This window comes from Thamnophis sirtalis, unplaced genomic scaffold, assembly GCF_051295495.1.
Source record: "Thamnophis sirtalis isolate CommonGarterSnake01/CBP01778 unplaced genomic scaffold, rThaSir2_p1.2 scaffold_3, whole genome shotgun sequence".
Taxonomy (NCBI): Eukaryota; Metazoa; Chordata; class Lepidosauria; order Squamata; family Natricidae; genus Thamnophis; species Thamnophis sirtalis.
Window position 1 is genome coordinate 170042321 of NW_028261383.1, and position 18068 is coordinate 170060388.

At 44.3% G+C, this 18068-nt stretch overlaps 1 protein-coding gene across 1 annotated transcript; it reads left to right on the forward strand.

The window, feature by feature from the left end:
* Positions 1-4202: 4202 nt before the first annotated feature.
* LOC148048363 (caveolin-2-like) lies at positions 4203-11909 on the forward strand. The gene is made up of 3 exons (XM_087707929.1): positions 4203-4440; positions 5096-5283; positions 11427-11909. Exons 1-3 carry the CDS (start codon positions 4291-4293, stop codon positions 11575-11577), a joined length of 489 nt encoding a protein of 162 aa, XP_087564055.1. The 5' UTR covers positions 4203-4290; the 3' UTR covers positions 11578-11909.
* Positions 11910-18068: the final 6159 nt, after the last annotated feature.

Genomic DNA, 18068 nt, shown 5'->3' on the forward strand with positions numbered 1-18068 from the left:
TTTTCGAACCTATTCTGTGGGTGTGGCCTCCTTGGTGGGAGTGGCTTGTCAGCCATGTGACCTGGTGGGAGTGGCTTGCTGGCCATGTGTTCTCTCTCTCTCTCTCTCTCTCTCTCTCTCTCTCTCTCTCTCTCCCTCTCCCTCTCTCCTTCCTTCCTTTTGTCTCTCTCTCCCTTTTTCCTTTTTTTCTTTCATCTCTCTCTCACTTTTTCTTTCACTTTTTCTTTTTTATTTCTTTCTTTCTTCCTTTCTTTCTCTTTCTCTCTCTGTGTGAGTCTGTCTGTTTGTCTGTGTCTGTGTGTGTGTGTGTCAGTGGTGGGTTTCAAAAAAATTTGGAACCTCCTCTGTAGGTGTGGCCTGCTTTCCGGGTCCACTGGTGGAACCTCTTCTAACCAGTTCGGTAGATTTGACGAACCGGTTCTACCAAACTGGTTCGAACTGGCAGGAACCCACCTCTGGACTGTAGGGGCTAAATAAAGAGGTGGATTTTCGAAGTTCTCCATTGTAATTAGATCATGGAGGCACTTGGAAACAAGCGGGTAGAGCCAATGTTTCATAAATGCAAGGCTTTTGCAGCTGTTGGTCTTTAAAACCACAACATAGCAGCAAGTAGACTATGGGGCATTTTCCATACTTAAAACAGCCTCCCTCCTCTCATTTGGGAGAGAGAACAAGGTAAGAAATGTCCAGCTGAAAGTTTTGTAGTCGGTGGTCGCTCCCGAGGGCAGGGCAGCTGCCTTCTGGAGAAAACATGCAAGAAAAACCTCACAGGACAGGTTCAATAAAAAAAAACCACATGGCTTCCTGCAAGGAAGGCACCAGGATGAACCTAATCTGCTCAGAGGGTGCCTGAATGATGGGCACTAGGTCTTTCAAAATGGATTCTCTATAGCAGAGGAACTGTATGTTTTTCCCCCATCTTTAGATCCCTTTAGAAAGGTTTATTGATCCCTTTAAACCCAAATAATTATTTTTAAAATGTTTTCCTGTAGCCCTTTCTTAAAGAGTTGAGGGATTCTGCAGAATCTATTAAATACACAATTCCTCCTATGCTAGCCTCAGGGCATAATTTCTGTGTGAGATAGGTTGTGTTAAAGGAATAGTGACCGGCCCACATTGTAAGAACAAGCACAGGATCAGTCTTTAAAATACAAGAAGTAAAAGGTTTGTTCAATATAAAATGATGCTTTGTTAAATTTCCAAACTAATAGAAACTCCTGGATGAATTGTTTCTGTTTAAAAGCTTATTAATGAAAGAGAGTATCTGGGGTACATTTGTGTGCACATATACACAGAACGAAAGAGAAAGAGAGACAAGAGATTCAATCAATGCCTTTGGGAAGCTAATATTGAGAATGTCAAAATGTTATAAATACAATGGATCAATTTTAGAAACTGAAGGTTTAGGTGTATTAATGCTTGCTGCTATGAATAACTCAATACCTATTGTCTTACTTCACATGTATAGTGTTACTGTCTAAATATTTCTCCTCTCCCTGAATCCCCATTTGTAGGAGGAGTGAAAAATAGTTAATGGCTGATGTGTGGAATCATATATGTATATTTACATTTATTGCAATATATACATAGATTGCATGTGTGGGAAGTCCCACTCCCCAGAGGAATGAAATATTTGGGGAGATATTAAAAAAGCATAATATTTCCCCTAAAGGAGAAATGAAAAAATCTTAAGGGAGGCAGAAACCAGACACAATATCCCTGGCCCAGGCAGAAACTGAGGAGGCCAGCTTTTAGAAATGCAGATTTGGTAATCCGTTCAAAAAGACTGGGTCAGACAGAAATTAAGATAAGCTTAAGTTTAATAAATTTATATGCTGCCCAATCCTGAAGGACTCTGGGCAACTTACATAAAAGACAATTTAAGAAGTACTAAAAAGTTTAAAAAGTAATAAGACAAAAACAGGTTAAAACACAACACACACTCAACCGTAATGGGGCTGGACCTCCTTCAAGAGGTCAACAGCCCCAGGTCTGCCGGAAAAGCCAGGTTTTAATAGACTTTTTGAAGGCCGCGAGAGCGGGGAGGGTCCGGATCTCAGGGGGTAGATCGTTCCATAGGGCCGGAGCAGCTACAGAGAAGGCCCTCCCCCAAGACAAAATTAGATCAAACACCTAGGATTCATATTTCTCCTTTTATTTATTTATTTTTATTTATTTATTATTAGACTTATATACCGCTTCATAGGGCTTTCAGCCCTCTCTAAGCGGTTTACAATTTTTTTTAGCAAATGGAGTCAGCAACTTGCCCCCACAGTCCGGGTCCTCATTTCACCCACCTCGGAAGGATGGAAGGCTGAGTCGACCTTGAGCCGGTGAGATTTGAACCGCTGAACTGCAGATCACAGTCAGCTAAAGTGGCCTGCAGTACTGCACCCTAACCACTGCGCCACCTCGGCTCTTTGCCTATAGAGCCAGTCATGACCCCTACATGACCCCATAAGAATCCAGAAGGTATAAAAATCCACCCATTCTCAACTTCATTTTGTCAGCTACCCAGAACCACAATCCCTGGTGGTTCTGTTCATCAATAAATAGATTTTTCTTTCCAATCAGCCTCCAGCCTCCATTTTATTTCCAGTGGCTTTCTCCCTTGGAACAAAACCAGATGGATTTTCCTTCCAACACATGAATATACACTAAAGAGCCATAACTGACCACAGCTCCCTTGCACAGGACAATGTAGTTTAAACATCATAGTAGTATATTTTAATGTAGCTTAGCACAGGGGTCCCCAACCCCCGGACTGCAACCCTTTATCAGGTTTTGAGCCGTTCAGAACCAGGCTGTAAAAGTAGTGGGTGAGTGTGTTTGTGCATCCGCACTTGAGTAAACAGTGGACAAGTACATGCACATCAGTGGTGGGTTTCAAAAATTGTTCGGAACCTACTCTGTGGGTGTGGCCTCCTTTGTGGGAGTGGCTTGCCGCCCATGTGACCAGATGGGAGTGGCTTGCCACCCATGTGACCGGATATGAAGATGCCGACGACACTTGTCCGAACCACCTTAAATGACCTCACACACAGCACTGGCATGCATAAGAATAGGATGTCAACTTGTTTTTTAAAAGGCATCTTTGGTTTGCGTTAAAACAACTTCAACACACGCCATGTTCTGATTGCACCACAAACGCAGTAGTCATCCTTGCCTTTCACAGAGGCACTGAGTTTTATAAATATGAGCATGATAGTGTAGAATAATCATATCCAAGGACCAGTGGGGGGTTTCAAAAAGTTTGGAACCTCTTCTGTAGGTGTGGCCTGCTTTCCGGGTCCACTGGTGGAACCTCTTCTAACCGGTTCGGTAGATTTGATGAACCAGTTCAACCGAATAAGTGCGAACTTGTAGGAACCCACCTCTGATGCACATGCACTCCATTTGTGTGAGTGGTGGGCGTGCATGCCTGCTGCTCGTGCAAATGGAGCTGCACAGATGTGTGATTCCCCATTGCTTGCATGGAACCATCCCCTCTTCCCCACCCCCTGACCAGGCCGCAAAGCCAAAAAGGTTGGGTAGCTCTGGCTTAGCATATCGTACAAGCCTAAGTATTCTAGCTTTAAGCCCTAAAGTGTGGTTTAGCACATTCTGTAAACTTGGCCAATTGCAGTCTATTTAATAAACTAAGGCTTTGCGCAGTGCATGAATCAAATGCAAACTACTGTATTCCTAATTATTACTATGTGGATTTCAGCAGTTTCTGCATAAAAACATCTTTTTTCACTTCTGCATTACTCTGTAAATCTATGAGGAGTTCAGTGGCCATTAGATGGCGCCCCACGTTGATGAAACCACAGCATAATTATTCTGCCTTGGAATTCTTCTGCTGTAGTCCATGGAACCCCATCCTAATCCCAGTTGTAAGAATAGCCTGGCTTCGTGTATATTTAGCTGGCCTTCTTTCCTCCCCACCATTTCCGTCTCCCAGCAAAGGATCACTGGGACAGTGGCATATTTATAACCCTTGTCCCCATACATGTGGCTTGCCCCATAGCTGAAAATACCAGGTGGTGTGTGTGTGTCTAACTGCCAAGATCCACCCTCCTTGACTGGCCTTTCCTTCCAATCTATGTTGGCTGAAGCTGAGAATAGAACTGGAGTCAGATTCCTGTATAGCAATGAAGACAGTGTGAGGAGACACGATAGACGGGGAGGATAATTTCAGAATAAGACATAGTGTTGTAAAAAAGGAGAGTGTCACAGATTCATGTGTTAGGAGGTTCTCAACAGCATCCCTGGATCGGATAGACTGAGAAGCCTTGAGCTACTCTCAAGATGATCAGTGATAAATACTTGGTGGAGTATAAATTAGATCCAGAAGATCCTCATTTGCAAGAACCAGGAACTATGCTTCTGCAATCCACTGTCGACATACCACCCCAAACTGATCCCCGAGATCCACATGGGATCAACCAACATCTAAAGGTAAGAAGGGGAACCAAGGAATAACCACGTTTGGCTGTCCAAGATGTAAGAACCCCTGTGTAAAAAGCCATGCCATCCAGCAAGGGAGTTATGTCCTCTCATAATACTCCGTCTCCTCCCGCTTTTTGAAAGTAAGCAGCCTTACTTATGTTTCCCTACTTCAGTCCCAAATGTTCTGTCTTTCCTGATTGATTTCCTTATAATATGTCTCAAAGTCCATCAGTAGTCAGACATTCTCTCTCTTCATACACACACACACACTCCTGCATTTATGGGGAAACCTCAGAAAGGAGGAGGAATATTAGACACAATGAACAGAGAAAGGAATGGAATGTATTAGTAATTTACTTCATAACTAGCAGTTCAGTCCAGGCTGCTAATGTTCAGGAAGAAGAGAGTAAAAGAAATGCCACCATAATTAATTCTTTAATAAATTAGAGCTGGACTTTAGCTGCCTAAATGCTCTGCTTATTCTTGCATTAAAATTCCTTAATGTCTGTGTATTTCTTGCTTCATGGGTCTTGCAGAACAGAGGCTGACAGTACTGTGTCTACACATAGAGATAACCAGAGTCCAGGTTCTTTGCTCTGCCTAATCTAATTTAACCTGTCCAGTGAGGAAGCCTTAGTAACCAGATTCCCGTTCTTCTTGTTAGCTGGAATTCTCCGACATCCTTGCAGAACCTTCCTCATTCCGTACCTTTGATCGGATTTGGACCTGGAGTGACATCACCTTTGAGAGCTCCCGCCTTTGGTGCTACCGTATTATCTCACTGCTCTGTGCTGTGCCAGTCTCTTTATGCTCAGGTTTTCTCTTTGCCTGCCTGGGCTGCCTCCATATCTGGTGAGCATCTTCTTTTGGCTTTGTCTCCTAACATCACTTGAACCAGTGGTGGGATTCAGCCAGTTCGCACCTATTCGGGAGAACCGGTTGGTAACTTTCTAAGCAGTTCAGAGAACCGATTTGTTGGAAGAAATCTCCTTTTGTTTTTTTCCCACTCTACAGGGCTAATCCTGTAAGGAAGGCAGGAAGGAAACACTCTGGTGTTGTTTCTAGCCTAATCTTTATTGACCTGCTTACAGAAACTGCCTCTCCGGTTAACCCTTATTACCATTGTAACAACTAAGGCGAAGCGCCCATCGACCTGAGTGATGTTGAGTTGGCCATGCCCACATGATCACCTGATCACCAAGCCCCGCCTACCCAGCTGGTCATTAGGGCAGAGAACTGGTTGGTAAATTATTTGAATCCCACCACTGACTTGAACCTACTGGAACTCCCAGCCAACTTGTGCTCCTGGTTGGTTTAAAAACAAAGGAACCTCTTAATCATCAGTAGGAGAACTGTCAACCATTGCAATAGGCAATAGGTAGTTCTCATATTACTTGCATCCCTATAGGTAATTATCTCTGTATAACTTTCTGGTCCACGATTACCTTGACAATGGCTTATTAAACTAATCCAGTCACCTTGGTTTGTACACAGACAGGCAAACAGCAGAACTGGCTGATTTTGGCTGATCTTTTAAAAACATAAGCAGGGACAGATCTGGTGAGGACTTGAATAGGAGACTTCTAGGAATCCAATGCCGGGAACTCAAATGGGTAACAAAGAAAACAATAAATTCCTAAAGAATGTAATAGGAATCTACTTATAAACTGATTTTTTAAAAAACAAACAAACCGTAAACTGTATATGTTGATATAATGAAGATGAATTTTTTTGTAGAGTTTTTATTTTGTCTAGGTTCATATAACACAGGAAATCATAAAACAACCTCACTAGCTGTTTATACAATCCAGCAAGCCATCAATAGCCAACCACATCTGCACTGTGTGAGCCCAGTGCCAAAAATAGCAATAGCAGTTAGACTTATATACCGCTTCATAGGGCTTTCAGCCCTCTCTAAGCGGTTTACAGAGTCAGCATATTGCCCCCAACAACAATCCGGGTCCTCATTTTACCCACCTCGGAAGGATGGAAGGCTGAGTCAACCCTGAGCCGGTGAGATTTGAACCGCTGAACTGCAGATAACAGTCAGCTGAAGTGGCCTGCAGTACTGCACCCTAACCGCTGCGCCACCTCGGCTCTTCAAGGGGCCTTGAAAGATCAATTGCTGAGTGCCACCAATCTTCCTTCTCTCACGGGCTACCTTAGAGAATATTTGGTGTATCATAAATCACACGTTGCAATCACAAAGAGCAAAGTTTTGGGCTTTATCTACATCAGGGGTGTCAAACTCCCGACCCACGGGCTACGTGCTGGCCATGCCCATGCCTGGTTCAGCAAAGGAGGGGGGAGTCCTGATACATCATGTGACACTGCCATGATGACATGACACCCCTGATCTACATCATCTTTCCCTAACCCAATCCATCAAAAGCAGGTTATGGATGGCTGATCTACATGCCATTGAACCTCTGAGTCCGATTTTTCTTTTTTCCCCCTGCATTATTGTATTTCTCTGACCCCATCCTCCCCACGCCTGAGACCTCATACCAGCAGACCTGACATAATAGAACTTCCAAAATTGGACTGCAAGATCTAGATGGCCAATAGATGCACCAGAGAAAGCCGTACTCATTGGTATCTGGACTTTTGCAGTCTACATCTTGATAAGAGAGAAAACACATTTTGTATGGGAACAAGTCCTCCTGCAGGTTGTAGAATGAACCTATAATATTGGAGGGTTTTGCAGCAAAATGGAAAGCACATCTTCTGAATTTTTTTTCTGAAGAAAGTAATTTCAGTTATTGGGGGAGCAGATAGAAACCGTGCAGGAACTCAATTGGCCATAGAAATCTTCACAGCACATCAGTGGTGGGTTTCAAAAATTGTTCGAACCTACTCTATGGGTGTGGCCTCTTTTGTGGGAGTGGCTTGCTGCCCATGTGACCGGATGGGAGTGGCTTGCCATCCATGTGACCGGATATGAAGATGCCGACGACACTCGTCAGAACCACCTTAAATTACCTCACACACAGCACTGGCCTGCATAAGAATAGGATGTAAACTTGTTTTTTAAAAGGCATCTTTGGTTTGCCTTAAAACAACTTCAACACACGCAATGTTCTGATTGCACCACAAGCGCAGAAGTCATCCTTACCTTTCACAGAGGCACTGAGTTTTATAAATATGAGCATGATAGTGTAGAATAATCATATCCAAGGACCAGTGGTGGGTTTCAAAAAAAATTGGAACCTCTTCTGTAGATGTGGCCTGCTTTCTGGGTCCCCTGGTGGAACCTCTTGTAACCGGTTCGGTAGATTTGACGAACCAGTTCTACCGAATAGGTGCGAACTGGTAGGAACCCACCTTTGCAGCACATGGACATTGTACATTGTGTATGGGGCTCCAAACCTTCTCATTTATAAGCAAACATTATAGCGGCTTTCCCATGCCTCTCTTTGGTAGACGAAAGAAATCCAATGGAAAGCAACAGCAGAACCCAACTATTGACTCCAGTGCCCTCTGTTGGACAGGAGAAGGACATGGGAGAAGGAATATGCCAGGGAGTGGGAGATAAGGCAGCCACTGGACCACTGGGGGGTATGCAAATAGGGACTATGGGAGAACAGCAGCAGGAGTTAAAACTACATCACATACTAGGAGAAAAATCAGTTAGCTAGTTTATGGCTGAACCTAGTATTGTATGAACCTAGACATCTGGTTAACAAACTATGGTTCAATTAAAGCTAGATTACTAGAGTTGGTAGCAATAGCAATAGCAATAGCAGTTAGACTTATATACCGCTTCATAGGGCTTTCAGCCCTCTCTAAGCGGTTTACAGAGTCAGCATATCGCCCCCACAGTCTGGGTCCTCATTTCACCCACCTCGGAAGGATGGAAGGCCGAGTCAACCTTGAGCCGGTGAGATTAGAACCGCTGAACTGCAGATAGCAGTCAGCTGAAGTGGCTGCAGTACAGCACTCTAACCACTGTGCCACCTCAGCTCAGTGGTGACAAAGAAAGGGGGGCATTCAGGGTGCTGAAGCAAATGAGGAAGCCCAAGATATCCCCACCCCTTTAAAAATGCCTACATTATGCCTTAAAGCTAGCCCCATTCTTTTCCCCATTCCATGGAAGAAGAAAAGAGGGAGAGAGGAAATTATTATTTTCAGCTAGGGATGGTGTTCACTTACCTTCCCTATTGGTTCGCAAATGTGAGTGCGCACGGGCCACCTCCGTGCATGTGCTTTTGGCAAAAAAAAAAGGGCCTAAATCGGATGCCGTAGAGCCAGGGCAGTGAGCAGAGCCAACTGTGATTTCCACTACCAGTTCGGGCAAAGGTGGTGCAGTGGTTAGGGTGCAGTACTGCAGGCCACTTCAGCTGACTGTTAGCTGCAGTTCAGCGGTTCTAATCTCACCGGCTCAAGGTTGACTCAGCCTTCCATCCTTCCGAGGTGGGTGAAATGAGGACCCAGACTGTGGGGGCGATATGCTGACTCTGTAAACTGCTTAGAGAGGGCTGAAAGCTCTAACTGCTATAGCCTGAACTGGTAGAATATATCACCTCTGCTTTCAGCCCACAGGAATCCATAGCAAGATAAAGATCTCTTCACTGAAAGCTAGGGATCATAATTTACTATGTTGGCCCTGTGCACGTTGGTTGATGGGTGTTTTTTACTCTCCCAGTTTAAGGTTGAAAGCACATGGGTCTTCCTACTCCTACTCCAGGAACTTAACTGCTACACAATGCTGGCAAGGGCTTGCACACAAATATATGTACAACATTATCTTGGACTGAATTGTGAATGCATTTGGTATAAACTTGTAATGTTTGTCACCATTTCCCTTAAGTACTTTGTCACTGAAAGGAAGACAAGCAGTTGCTGCTGTGTAATTAAGGCATTCTGAGGAATTAGGCTATTACAAAAGAAGAAATGAGTCAGCAACAGGGCTAATCTCCATGTCTGCTTTGCATTTTTCCAGAATGCTTTACAACTCTTATAGTCCAGTTGCCATAAGAATAATGCAAACATTCAGAGTATTAATCAGGGAAAGCAGCAACTCCAAAGTTGTCACTAAAGTTAGTCACAAAAAGAATCATAATCCTGAAACAATTTATATTTAGTAATATAAATTGAGTAATTATGTGGGATAAAATATATCTGTTTGTTCTGGACAGAAAACCTCATTGTATGAAGAAAGCAGGAATTTTAGAAGGAAAATGATTTAAAAAAACCTTTATGATAGCATAAGCATTAGTTAGAATGGGAAAAATGTAAAAATCAAAATGATACAATCCAAAATAAAACAACCCTAACCCTAACCCTAACCGTTGTGTGAAGTACAAAATAAATTTAGCACTAGTACTAAATACTAGTACTAAAATGTTATATAATGGGGAAAAAATGTCCAAAACAATTTAGATAGTAGGCTTAACTGATCTATTTGGTTAATCTAAGTAGAGTTTGGCAGGAAGATAAGATGGCCTTTCTCCAGTGGTGGGATTCAGCCAGTTTGCACCTATTCAGGAGAACCGGTTGGTAACTTTCTAAGTAGTTGAGAGAACCGATTGTTGGAAGAAATCTCCTTTTGTTTTTCCCCACTTTGCAGGGCTAATCCTGTAAGGAAGGCAGGAAAGAAACATTCTAGTGTTGTTTCTAGACTAATCTTTATTGACCTGCTTACAGAAACTGCCTCTCCGGTTAACCCTTATTACATTGTAACAGCTAAGACGAAGCACCCATCGACCTGAGTGATGTTGAGTTGGCCACGCCCACCCAGTCACATGACCACCAAGCCCCACCTACCCCGTTGGTCATTAGGGCAGAGAACCGGTTGTTAAATTATTTGAATCCCACCACTGTCCTTCTCGGTTGTCACTCTCAAACTTGAGCATTCTTGTCAAAGGATGACAGGGCCAGCTCCTTCCTTGTTATCCACCTTTTTATTTTTATTAATCCTGCCTTAGTTTTATAAATAACTGAAGGTGGTGAATATACCTAATACTCCTTTCTCCTCCTATTTTCTCTACAACAATCCTATGGATTGGCTGAGAGAGAGGGACTGGCCTGAAGTAACCCAGCTGGCTTTCATGGCTAATGGGAGACTTGAACTCATGGTTTCGCTAGCTTGGTGCCTTGAACCACTAGATCAGGGGTGTCAAACCTGCAGCCCACATGCTGGCCATGCCCATGCCCGGTTTAAAGAAGGGGAGGAGGGGATTTGCAATACATCACGTGATGACGCAAGTTTGACATCCCTGCATTAGATCAAACAAGCTCCATAATGTCAATTGCATGAGTTCATTCATTGAATTCCCAACAAATCTTTAAGGATGTTTTAATAGAATTTTCATTGTTTGGAGGCATATGCAGTGGTGGGTTTCAAACATTTTTCGAACCTACTCTGTGGGTGTGGCCTCCTTTGTGGGAGTGGCTTGCCAGCCATGTGACCTGGTGGGAGTGGCTTGCCGGCCATGTGTTTTCTCTCTCTCTCTCTCTCTCTCTCTCTCTCTCTCTCTCTCTCTCTCTCTTTCCTTCCTTTTGTCTCTCTGTCCCTTTTTCCTTTTTTTCTTTCATCTCTCTCTCTCTCTCTTTCTTTCTTTTTTTCTTTTTTTCTTTATTTCTTTCTTCCTTTCTTTCTCTTTCTCTCTCTGTGTGAGTCTGTCTGTCTGTCTGTCTGTCTGTCTGTGTGAATGGTGGGTTTCAAAAAATTTTGGAACCTCTTCTGTAGGTGTGGCCTGCTTTCCGGGTCTACTGGTGGAACCTCTTCTAACCGGTTCGGTAAATTTGACGAACCGGTTCTACCAAACTGGTACGAACTGGTAGGAACCCATCTCTGGGCATATGCCTTATTTTTGTGTTCTCTTTTACTTTTCCATTTTCATTATAATTGTTGTTAGCTGATACATTGCAGAAAAGCAGGATATAGATTCAGTCAAACAACTTGATTGTCTCACTGAAGTGTAAACTAAGGAAGAATAGGGAAGGTTTGTCTCGAACTTTAAAATGACCCCTCCTCCTTCTTCCCACAACAGGTGTGTGATGCCTTGCATCCAGCTGTGTACCATGGCCATGCCTCCAGTTCGTACCCTCTGGGCTAGCATCCTGGATGTTTTGATAGCCCCTCTTTTCACCAGCCTGGGACGCTGCTGCAGTTCCATCTACCTTACAGTAACTCAAAAGTGATGCAGGGATATTCTTCCATCGAGATCCATACTGCACTGACTTCACATTATACAACCAACTGAATACGTTCAATTTCCAGGAGGACTGACCAAGGAACTTTTAAAATTTCGACATATGGGACTGGAGTGATGGTGGGGAAGGACAGGCAAAAATAATGGAAAGGGAGCTGTGTTGTATATTCAGCGAAGGTAATAATGACTGAGGCAATCTCTGCAATCAACAGCTTGTTTAATCATTAGGCAAACAAAACAGAACCTCCCCGGTTTGACAGTTATTTATATGGTAGCTGTCAAACCGGGAACCAATGAAAACCTTGCCTTTCTCCCGCCAACTACGCCGGCGCGTCTCAGCCAACCATGGCAACCGTGGGTGTTGATTGACACCTCGCGGTCGCCATGGCACGGACACAACAGGAGCCCTTTGGAGGATGAATGGCTGGGTAGAACTCCCAAATGCTCCTTTCCCACTTTTCTTCTCCAAACCCCTCTCCTTTGCCCAGATTTGCAAAACAGGGCTTCAGAACGATGCTTTCTTTACTCTTTCCATGTGGAGACTAAAATGGGCGAGCCCTTTCCCCAAGCCCACAGGCATGTCCTTTTGTAAGGCAGAAGTAGGCTATGTGGTTCTTACGGCATAAAAACTCTTTCTATACCTGATGAATTCTCCCTTAGCAATCACCTTATTTTGTCAACAAACCCCTGCCCTCATTCTTCTAATTCAAAAAAAGTCCAATGGGAAATGGGCAAAGCAAAGCACCCCCCCCCCTTAGCACTGCCTTTATCCCTCCAGGACTCACACAGGCATTGTGAGAAAGTAAATAGAGTGAGCGCTTTCAGGCCACATCTTGCAAAAAGTCCAAAAAGTCAAAATCCAACAGGTATGGGAAACGGTTCACCGACAAATGCGCGCTCGACAAAAGCGCGCCGACGAAACCGTGGTGAGAAAACCGTGAGGTTGAAATCGCGCCGACAACAGCACGTTGGCAAAAGCGTGCCTTCAACAAATAAGTAATAACAACCTAATAATCATAACCCTAACCCTAACCCTAACCCTAAACCTAAACCTAACCCTGAACCTAACCCTGAACCTAACCCTAACCCTAAACCTAACCCTAAACCTAACCCTGAACCTAACCCTAAACCTAACCCTAAACCTAACCCTAACCTAACCCTAACCCTGAACCTAACCCTAACCCTAACCCTAAACCTAACCCTAAACCTAACCCTGAACGTAACCCTAAACCTAACCTAACCCTAACCCTAACCCTAACCCTAACCCTAACCCTAAACCTAACCTTAAACCTAAACCTAAACCTAACCCTGAACCTAACCCTTACCTTAACTTAAATCGCACTTTTGTGTGCGCGTTTTTGTTGGCGCGTTGTTGTGGGCGCGTTTATGATGTCGCGGTTTTCTCACCGCAGTTTCATCGGTGTGCTTTTGTCGTGCGCGCATTTGTCGGGTCACGATGGGAAACTATATTTTGTGAAGCTAGAGATGATGATTAGGAAATAGCTTCCCCAGTTTGCGCTCTGATAAAATGGTATTTTGTGCTACAGTACCCTGCCAACAATAGCAGCCATTTTGTGGCCAGCCAAAGCCTTCTCTTCTTTCTAAATTCTCCCAAGCTTTGACCTGTATCCAATCCTCAATTCTTATCCCTCAGTGACTCTCCAATTCATGTCACACACATCAATATAGAATATAGAGCCGAGGTGGCTCAGTGGTTAAATGCAGCACTGCAGGCTACTTCAGCTGACTGCAGTTCTGCAGTTCGGCTGTTCAAATCTCACCGGCTCAGGGTTGACTCAGCCTTCCATCCTTCCGAGGTGGGTGAAATGAGGACCCGGATTGTTGTTGGGGGCGATATGCTGACTCTGTAAACCGCTTAGAGAGGGCTGAAAGTCCTATGAAGCGGTATATAAGTCTAACTGCTATTGCTAACTGCTACATATCCACAATTAGGAAAAGATTAGGATAGCAGAGAGGCAATAGCTCTCCAACTACTAGGCCCTTCCGAACCTAATGTCCTCTTATTAGTTGTCATCCAACCACTTCTAGAGGCCATCAGATGGGGTCAATTCCACTAATGAGACATATTATAAGAGTGGGGTTTGCAAAGGAAATGCCTCCAAACCCAGGATGCCTCCGACAGAACAAATTGTCATGGGAAGATGATTGACTTCAGCCCCTCTCCTATTAGAAACAACTGAAATTAATATTATGTTTAAAAACCCCACCCTTGTAGAATAAACAATAAACTGTTGCTTAGTTTCCCTTCTGCCTGCTTTGTCTTGTGGCAAGCACTCATATTCCATGACACAAAGACACCTCATTAACTGTTGCTACAATTCCTCTGCACAGGGGCAGCTTATATTCCCATTTCACTGTTTTGATTCGAAGTAATATTTTCCCTTTGCTCCTGTCGTTATTGTGGGAACAGCCTATCCCTTGTGGGCACTGGGCCTTGCCTTTCATGGTCATTTGGCTTGGGCTAGTGGAGAGATCAGGTACCCAGTTCCAGTGGGACATCCGATAAGACCTTTCAGGCATGATGTGCTTTCCAGATGGACATGAGCCTTGCGTTCTTCTGGAACAGTATTTGACCTGTTTGTACTGTAGGAAGTTATCACCCAGCCCTCTCCCAGAAAAATGAAATATCCTAGGAAATATTGAAAAGGCAGAATAAGAAAGAAACATGTTTTAAAAGACAGAATAGCTGCCTGTAGCTTCCTGCCCATCCCCCACTTTGTCAATGGGCCATTAAGAAGGCCAAGCTAGTCCACTTTACATAATAAAGGCTTCTCTACTTTAGCTCCAGGGGGATGGGATTAAAGCATGATAATATTGGCCCCAACTGACCACATGGCATCTGAGAACTCAACCAAACCTGGATTCAAAACACAGCCTAAAGAGTTTCCCCTGCATGGCCCCATGGGAGTCTGACAACCAATCAGAATACATTTCTTACACAGGAACAGGAAACAGAGAGGTGGGACTGAACAGGTTATAAAAAGCCTAGCAAGCCCCTCCCTCAGCCCTTCTCTTCTTCTCCACCAACATTGAAGCATGTGATCGCCTTTTCTGTTCAGGGCTCAAGCCATGAGGTCCTGTCCACCAATAAACCATCTTTCCAAGCAGCCTCCATGTCTCCAGTGTCTTTTTCCCCACTTGGAGCCGAGCCCAGAAGGACATTTTCATATACACTTAGTGATCTTTCAAAAGAGCAATAGATCTAAGTTTAAAACACAGAATTTAACACTTTCTTCAGGGAGGTCAATGTACCAGGAAAGAGTTGGGTTTTGCCAACTGTGCAAGGTGAATGCTTTCTACAGGTAGTCCTCACTTACCAACCACTCATTCAGTGACCAAAGTTACGACAGGGCTGAAAATCGAGACTTTTGACTAGTCATTGAAGTCACAGTCATTGCAGTATCTTCATGGCCAGGTGATTGTGATTCGGACGCTTGGTTACTGGCAGGGCCGGATTTTCCTATAGGCTAACTAGGCTTCAGCCTAGGGCCTCAAGATCAAGAGGGGCCTACATTCAAATTGTTAGCAAAATTAAAATTACACTATTCTAAAAACAGTGAACACTAAAACACTGAACCGAAAATAAGGAGAAATTCTATGCGTATGACTAATAAACAAACATAAAAATGTATTGGTTAAGATCGTTCCAGCGCTGCGGCAGTTGGGGAGCCCGCCCATGTTCCCAGCACCGGCGGTCGGGCAAGAAGCGCGGCCTCTCCCTGTAGCCGCCCCGTCGACGCGGAGCCCACCAGCGGCCAGGCAGGTGAGGGCGAGGGGGCCGAGCCGGGCAGCTGAGCGCAGCAGGGGAGGCAGCTGGCCTCACTGCCTTTGCCGCAGAGCAGAGCCGCCCTCCGTCGGGAGGCCAGCTATATATATTGATATATATTGATATATATCACAGTAATGATGTATTTTATTGTCTCTCGTGTAATTTACAAACTTAAAAATGGGAGGTGAAAGGGCCTCATAAGTGGAATAGCCTAGGGCCCCTTTTCATCTAAATCCGGCCCTTACACTCCTTGGCAGCAGTGACAGTGCTGGGGCTGAAATAGTTCGTGGCAGTAGAATTATTTATACAAAATGCAGGCTGGTACTTGTCCATTTACATGTGCCTTAGATTTAGTGACTGCCTCTGTTCTCTGCCTAATACCAGCCAATCTGACACACGCATACAAATACATCTGACACATGATAAGACCACACCTTAACATGTCCCATTTCTTCTGCCTACTGCCCTGGGGATGGTACAGCCTACAGCTGCTGGTGCCCATCATGGCAATGTCTCCTAAAGCTCTGGCTGGCAGCAAAATAGCTGCGTGCACTCATGCAGCAGAGGTAATGTTACAGGCACATATTTCTCTTTCTCAGGCATGGCACTGGGCTGGCAGGAGGCCAATAATGGTGCTGATGCCAGAGTCAGCTGCACACGGGGGGACACCCGCCTGGGATTTTTCTCTTGCCACCCTGGCAGAGGAGTCCTGTACCCTCTCTAGAAATGACCAGTGGCTGCTAAACTTAACTACTACAGTACATAGGGATGTAGGTTACAGCTGTACTTATTTAAAGTGCCATTGCTTTGTTCAACGCTGGGTGAAAACCTGTTCTTTCTGGGTGTCAGGAATTGTATCATCTCTTCACCCTAAGAGACTTTTTAACCAAATAGCAATAGCAGTTAGACTTATATACCGCTTCATAGGGCTGTCAGCCCTCTCTAAGCGGTTTTACAGAGTCAGCATATCGCCCCCACAGTCTGGGTCCTCATTTCACCCACCTCAGAAGGATGGAAGGCTGAGTCAACCTTGAGCCGGTGAGATTAGAGCCGCTGAACTGCAGATAACAGTCAGCTGAAGTGGCCTGCAGTACTGCACCCTAACCACTGCGCCACCTCGGCTCTTCGATGGCAGGTCTAGGTGAGGGGAAAGGTTTTGACAATTATCTGCTGGGTTTGTAATTATCTGTTGTGTTTGTTTCTCACTGTACCTATTCTAAGTGAAATTAGTCTCTGTTTGAGAGTTCCTTACTCTAACCTCTCTCTTCTACTCTCTCCCCCTACAAGATGTATTTAAAACATTGCCTTTTATGTGTTTCTCCCAAAAAAATCTAGCTTTTGCTCCAAATATACTGTATCTGTTAGCATTCATTTATGGCTGAGCTAAGCTCATACTCCAAGATAATTATATCATGATATGTACTAGCTGTTTCTATAACAACAAGCCTATCTACGGCAGTTAGCACAAGAGGGTGCATATTGTTAATGCTTCTACTAACAGGGATGATTTGTGAATGATCATCCAGCAGAAATGCTTTTTGCCAAAATGAGGCTGTCAGTCAGCCCGCCCTCTGCATACTACTCTATATTGCTTCCCAGGGGAGGGGAGGGGAGGAATTCTGTCTACAACTATAGAGGCTGCATTCACACAACTTATTTCAACCGTAACCCTTTTCTTAGTTTGCATCCAACACTGATACATAAAGTAATCATATTGGTTGGATTTACACAATCAGGGCCGGATTTTCCTATAGGCTAACTAGGCTTCAGCCTAGGGCCTCAAGATCAAGAGGGGCCTACATTCAAATTGTTAGCAAAATTAAAATTACACTATTCTAAAAACAGTCAACACTAAAACACTGAACCGAAAATAAGGAGAAATTCTACGCATATGACTAATAAACAAACATAAAAATGTGTTGGTTAAGATCGTTCCAGCGCCAAAGCAGTTGGGGAGCCCACCCACGTTCCCGGCACCGGCAGTCGGGCGAGAGGCGCGGCCGCTCCCAGTAGCCGCCCCGTCAACGCGGAGCCCACCAGCGGCCAGGCAGGTGAGGGCGAGGGGGCCGAGCCGGGCAGCTGAGCGCAGCAGGGGAGGCGGCTGGCCTCGCTGCCTTTGCCGCAGAGCAGAGCCGCCCTCCGTCGGGAGGCCAGCTATATATATTGATATATATTGATAGATATCACAGTAATGATGTATTTTATTGTCTCTCATGTAATTTACAAACTTAAAAATGGGAGGTGAAAGGGCCTCATAAGTGGAATAGCCTAGGGCCTCTTTTCATCTAAATCCGGCCCTGAACACAATCCACTGAAACAGAAACCTATACTAATCAATGTTAACATTAACCAAATTTGGCATGTTGTATCAGTGCAAACTACAAGGTATTTTACCAGACCTGGCGAAACAAGTTGTGTAAGCAATTAATGAATGCCTGGAGGAGGAAGGGGTTAAATAACTTACTCCATCATATTCACCCAATTTTGTGAGGTTTGATTGAAGTCTAAGCCTCCCTCAACAGGATGCTACACTTTCTTATGAACCATGAGTACAATCCTTATGAAAATCTTATTGCAATAGTTGGGGCTGAATAAACTTCTGCACGTCCTTCCATTTTTCTTTTACTCACTTGTAAGTAAGTAATAGCTAAGGAATGTTTCTTCAACTTGAACTGAATCCATTTATGATG

Excerpts from the sequence above, each read along its gene's own strand:
- LOC148048363 (XM_087707929.1), top strand. The coding sequence starts at position 4,291 with ATGATCAGTGATAAATACTTGGTGGAGTATAAATTAGATCCAGAAGAT. Across the intron at positions 4,441-5,095 it reads GGATCAACCAACATCTAAAG|CTGGAATTCTCCGACATCCT; the intron begins GTAAGAAGGGGA and ends TCTTCTTGTTAG. Across the intron at positions 5,284-11,426 it reads CTGGGCTGCCTCCATATCTG|GTGTGTGATGCCTTGCATCC; the intron begins GTGAGCATCTTC and ends TTCCCACAACAG.